Below are 6,108 nucleotides of genomic sequence, written 5' to 3' on the forward strand. Positions count from 1 at the left end.
CACAAAATGATACCGTTAACTTCCCACAGAAAATTAATACTTTAGTTTGCTCACTTTGGAGGCAGATTCAGATAAACTAAGATAGATTAAAAAGAATAGAACCACAAATTGAGATCAAACCTGATGATGGTGGTTTCCACTTGATGGCCAAAGTGAGGCAGCCTGCACATAGTAGGTTGCTGCAACTGAAAAATCACGGCCTAAAGATTCCCATAGAATTTGTTGAGTCTTCTAGTGTAGTTGCTTATGATGGAAAAGCCCAGGTGAAAGAGTGCATTGTTATTTTCACTTATTCAAGCCCAATGCTTAAAGTTTAAGTTTATTTTTTATTTTTCTGGTTAGTAATGAAACTGCTGACCTTACGCTACCAAATTATGACTATTTCTGTCAGTTTTGAAATTAATTGCTTTATCATCTTGTCTCTTACAACCAACTTAATTGCAGCAAGTTGTGGAAGCTGGTTCACTTTCATGAATACATAAAGAAGGCATGTGCTTTTTTGTTTCTCTATTTGTTGTTCCTAAACTTTGAGACAGTAAGTGGCATAAGTTACTGCCCATCTCAAATTGGAGTCACCCCTTAATGCCATTTTACAGGTGTATATGATCTATTGACAATTTTTTCTTTCGTGTCTATCAACTATTGACAGTTGCTGTAAACAGAATTGGAAGACAAAAAGATATTGTGTTAAGAAGTTGAAATACAGCTAACAAAAATAGAAATAAATCAATATTGCAAATCATTTATAAAAGATTTTTTACTAAGATGTGAGAATACAAATCCAACATAACGAGAAGGAAGGGAAGGGCTCATTTGCAGAAGAAGGATCTTCATAGAAGCTTGTCAAAAGGAAAAATGATAGAGTCACGACCTGAATATGATAAAATCAGATATTTTTAGTAATGATGTCATAACTACAAAAGTTCAGACATATATATATATATAGAGAGAGAGAGAGAGAGATCATGCTAAAATCAAGGCACAGAAGCTCAAATCTCTACTTTAAACTTTTAAATGCTTATTATTCCAAACTATTTAAATATGTGAAAAAACATTAAAGCAAGCCTTACAAAAAGATGATATATTCAAAACATTAGTAGTGAGGAGTTCAATAACCAAAAGAAAAGTTTATGAAAGTGTGTGCATCAAAATACTCGTCTTTTCTGATTTTATGAACATACAATCGTATTTGCAGAGATAAAACAATTGTATCATATGATTGCAAATGTGCAGATCAAACAAGTATTTATTATTTATTTATCATAATCCTTCAATTTATTTATTTTATTTATTATTGTTATTATTTGTATTATATCTATTATAAATAAAGGAAAACTAAAGAGTAAACAGGATCTAATTATTTCTGAATAAACTAAGAATGATCATTTAGTCATAAGAAATCATCTGTTATAAGGTTTACAACCAGCAATACAAGACAATCCATGAAGGATAGTTGCATCTTTTACTGAAGAAAGGAATGAAGATTGCATAGACAACCATCACAAATAAAGCCAGCAAAGAGCTTACCACAGAACAAAACGCCAAAGACAATTAAGAACATAATAGGACTTGGGAAATCATTGTGATGGTCCATTAGGTACGGAGCTTTGGACACTTCTTCTTACAACAAAATGTTGTGGGGTATCACATATAATTCAACCATGGGACCTTGCTACTTAAAAGCAGCAGGAGACAGTCAAACGCAAGTACCAAGTATAATGAAGTTGCAACCAGCTGCAGGATTCCTTGAAGAATAGTTGCATGTTCAGTTGGTGAAAATCCACGATTTGCATTTGAGTGAAAAGTTAACCAAAAAGAATACGCTCCAAAACACTCCATGACTTGGAAGGGTGTCTGAGATCACTGTAGTGTTCATTAGGTCGGAAGCTCTGGGCATTTCATGTTGCAACAAAATGTTGTGGCTAATCACATATCTCGGCACATTTTAGTTCTGGATATGAAATGAGAGCATGTAACTTCATATTTACTTCATTGAAGCAGGATAATGTGTAGAAGGGAAGGTTCCGGGACATCATCTTGGGATTGGACATCAAGAAAATAATAAAAGCAAAACAAATCAAGAGCAACAGAAAAACACAAGTAGGAATAACACCTCCAGCAACCATAGCGCAAAAAGAGGCCAAAATCCACATTTGATGGACATAAATTTCCCCTTTTATATATTTATATTGGGAAGAAGATATCTACACATTTTGCAAAACCTACCATGTATGCCTTAAAAGCGTGTATTTTGCTTGATACTTTGCTCTGAAATTATATATCTATAAGTTCACAAACATTCTTGCACTGAAAATTTATTGATTATGACCCTGTTCACCTTCTTCACAAACCAAACAATCCCCTGCAAGTTATGGATAGCCATGTTCACAGATTTTTATCGACTTACCAGAAATGTAAACCAACACAAATTTATGTTTGTGAAAATAATTGTATATTGTATATATAGCTACCTCGAACATGCAGCAATTAAAAAACTAATGTGGTAAAAAACAATATAATAGTTTGAGTTTCAAATCATTATGATACATTGGCAGAGTTTCTCAATATGTGGGGAAATGCAAGATGGATTCCTAGTTAGCCTGTGTCATGGGTTTCATGTATCTCACCAAATTGCTATTGTGCTTTCTATCTCTTCACATTCCATATAACTGATTGTCTTTCTGTTCAAGGAAGTCACATGCCACAAGTACTGAATAGTTGATCACAGCCACAACATTTTTCCTTACACTGATAAACCACTTCCAACAGTTCCCATGGGATTTCCAATCCAATCTTCTGCCTTCTAATTTCTACACATTCCACAAAACCAAGTGCCTTGTAGTTTTGTGAGGTCATATAACAACAAGTGATGAAAATTTATTGGCACTGCTATATTTTCCACTAGATTGATGAAACTTCCAAGTTCAAAATTTCCAAGAAAGCGTCTCATTTATGTCAGTAAGCATGGAACATGGGATTCCTCCACACAATATTGATAACTTGCATGAAAGTCAAGCCTAAAACACTAGCGAACATTTGCTATTCCAATCTTGCTAGCATTTATCAGTCCCCAATATTTAAAAGTGCAAGAAATAACAAAAGCCAAGTAATAAAAATAAACAAGTAATTCAAATGTGCAATACACTAACAGAACTTTTCACACACCTAGTGGACCATGGTGAGTTAATTAATAAATCATTGGAGTTACAAACAGAGCTCTTGGCTCTACACCAAACTGCTGAGCAAAAAGGAGCGTGCAGATAATTTACCTTACCTAGATAACAATTGGTTGAAATAAAGCCTAGTTAGTATACCACTTGTCCTCTGACCAGCTAGGGTTCAGGACTGTTGAAAAATAAAATTCCACAACAAAATTACACCTTATAATAATTGTCTACCGAGGGATCTTAATCGGTTAGACAAAAAACATTAATATCTCCAACTGAAGTTCTACAATGAATAAGTTCTTTACCTTCTCCAATAGATGAATAAAACTGCCTATTATTTTATGTGACAAAATGATTTAGCAGAAACAGTTCATGGGCCAGCCCAAGAATACAATTTTTGCAAGGGAATTGTCGATGACTCTTTTCACAACCCATGCAAATATTTCAAGTTACCTTCTCCAAAACTTCTTCATTTCAGAGATTGAGGGGCTCTGCCTCTGTATCCCGCTCCTTGGTTACACCCCAAGTATCTAGAGATTCTGCAAATAAGAAGGGAACTGTATGAACACGTTGATAAAAAACCTAGAAAGAAGCTCAAAATCATAGAAAAATAAAAAGCCAACACTTTCCACAGACCTAACATCAGTTACATGACAAAGAAGTGTGTGCATCTTACTTGACTTGTGACTCAGCTTAAAATCAGTTACTTGACAGAAGTTTGTAAGACTTACTTGTCTTGTGACTCTCTGCAACAACCATGAGCCGCCTTTGGAGAACTGATGCCATGAAGAGGAAGATGGCACACATACCAAACATGACTATGATTGGGAAGGCATTGACCTTTCATAAAGAAGAAAAGAAAGAAAAGTTTGAGTGATTTCAAAACTTTTAAATGGTTTCCAAAAAATTCCATAAAACATTCCAAAACAAAAAGTTCCTTAGTTAATAAGACTTGTTAATCCTCGTTTATATACAATACAATGCTCCTGCTCATGACATCCATATTATAAAATGAGATTAGAAGGTCTTGTGGCCTTACATTGTAAAGCACAACACAGACAAATATGTTCAAAGGTATCCGGAAGAAGTTCATAATTGTGCTCCTAGACTCCTCAGGAATGTATTGTGATCGCATTTTCATAATCGAGGGCCAGAAAATTCCCACACAGGCCTCAAACACACAGAAACCAAGAAGCTGGAGACGCCCTCTTGGTGTAATGCTTCCACCTTTTTTTGTGCTGGGCTCTAAAAGGAACTGCTCATAGCAAGCACACAAAATGTCCTCAGATCCACAATATGCTGATGTTTCATATAAATAAATTCTATCAGAAGACACAAAGGAATAGTAAAGCTAAGACATACAGTAGTTATGAGAGGAAGGAGGAAGGATCCTACAACAACAAGGAATACAATCTGCATGTAGCTCTCTGCCTTGACTGCTTGGCGGGCCAGGAGTCTAGAGGCAAGGGAACTTCCCAGCATTGAAGACAACATAAATGTTGCAAATATGAACCCATGAGGAATATCCTGTTCATTTGGGCTCAGAGCAGGTGTCCAAAGAAATACAAATGTGTACATTGAACCTTCAAATAAGGACTGTATAGCTCCCAACAATGCAATCTTCTCATCTACTCGCCAAAATGAGCAACATAGTTGTCAAGACTAAACATAAGGAAAAGCTCTACCATCATCTGTCTATCTGACGTATAGTTCAAAGAAGGCAAGATATTTGGAGATGACAGAGTTTAAACACTTACCTGAAGCAATAGTTGTGGCAACACCCTTGAACTGAGTAAGTAGATCCTTATTCTCCGAAGGATCTCCATAGTTCTCTGTCCAGGTGGAGAAGATAATGGCCATCCCTATAGCTAAGAAGCATGCTGCAACATCAAACGGAGAAACTGGACCAAAGCCTAGAGTGTCAGCAAGGGTATTGGCAAACAACCTAGAGAGAATGGCTACAAGACCATTGCCAAGGAATATTGCCTTTGAAAAGGTGAATGATAACCATTGTGGATCAAAACTCCTCTGTAAGAAACAAAAAAAACCTCAAGTGACCAGAATATCTTAGCATATGCCTTGCTAATTTTTCTTATATTTCTTTCTACAAAAGGTAAAAATTGTCTTCAGATTTCAGGCCAACTCCAACAACACATTAATGAGAGAGAGAAACTACATGCTATGCAAAATAATTCTAAATACACCAGGTCTTTCAGTATTGCTGCATGCACATGATGTAAACATGCAGAAACTACCCCAACTTTCTGTGCAAGATGGATATATTCATTACCTTGAAATGTTCAGCAACAAGCCATGATTCAAAAGCTGAAAATAGAAGAGATGTGGCAATGCCTCCAAGAATACGGCCAATCATCAATATTTTGTACTCAGGAGAATGCTTTGTAATACAACTCAATATATACGTTATGCAGTATGTTATACAAGCCCTCTTCCGACCCCTGCAGATAGAACAACATATTAGAATAGATCTATTTTATTAGTTATTTTTGTTCTCAGTAATTGCCACAATACAAGTGCACAACTACAAACCATACAGAGTGTTAATATCTTACTGTTTATCAGCTAAAGATCCCACAATCGTGCCAAATAACATAGATGACCCGAAGCCTGCAATGAAGAGTCTTCCAATATCTCCTTTGCCGAAACCATACGTGCTGTAAAGATAGTAAACGTAGGGTCCTTGTAACCAATCTCTAGCTACGTTACAATGAAAAGAGAAACCATTAGGTGGAGGAAAGTGTCGGGTTAGTATTATCAGAATGAGTAAGCCAATAACGTCCAATTCTGTAGAGTATCTCTATTTCATGAATGCCTTGTCAGCAGATGAACTGGGATATCAACCAACCACTTAATAACTTATTGGGCAAAACCAAAGAAGATTTACATCACAAACCCAAAACATCTAGAATTACGAAGTTAA

The 6,108-nt window shown here is 35.8% G+C and overlaps 1 protein-coding gene across 1 annotated transcript; it reads right to left on the reverse strand.

Annotated features, from left to right (window-relative positions):
• Positions 1 to 3,381: 3,381 nt before the first annotated feature.
• On the reverse strand, positions 3,382 to 5,885 carry LOC149155627 (uncharacterized). The gene is made up of 7 exons (XM_089445836.1): positions 5,741 to 5,885; positions 5,458 to 5,626; positions 4,925 to 5,195; positions 4,530 to 4,795; positions 4,207 to 4,422; positions 3,899 to 4,007; positions 3,382 to 3,706 (listed from the first exon to the last, which is right to left on the reverse strand). The coding sequence occupies exons 1-7, from the start codon at positions 5,779 to 5,781 to the stop codon at positions 3,642 to 3,644; spliced, it is 1,137 nt and encodes a 378-aa protein (XP_089301962.1). The 5' UTR covers positions 5,782 to 5,885; the 3' UTR covers positions 3,382 to 3,641.
• Positions 5,886 to 6,108: the final 223 nt, after the last annotated feature.

The sequence above is a fragment of the Pinus tabuliformis genome, chromosome 9, assembly GCF_031772625.1.
Source record: "Pinus tabuliformis cultivar Carrire ecotype Pingquan chromosome 9, CPIR1, whole genome shotgun sequence".
In the NCBI taxonomy this organism is placed as follows: Eukaryota; Viridiplantae; Streptophyta; class Pinopsida; order Pinales; family Pinaceae; genus Pinus; species Pinus tabuliformis.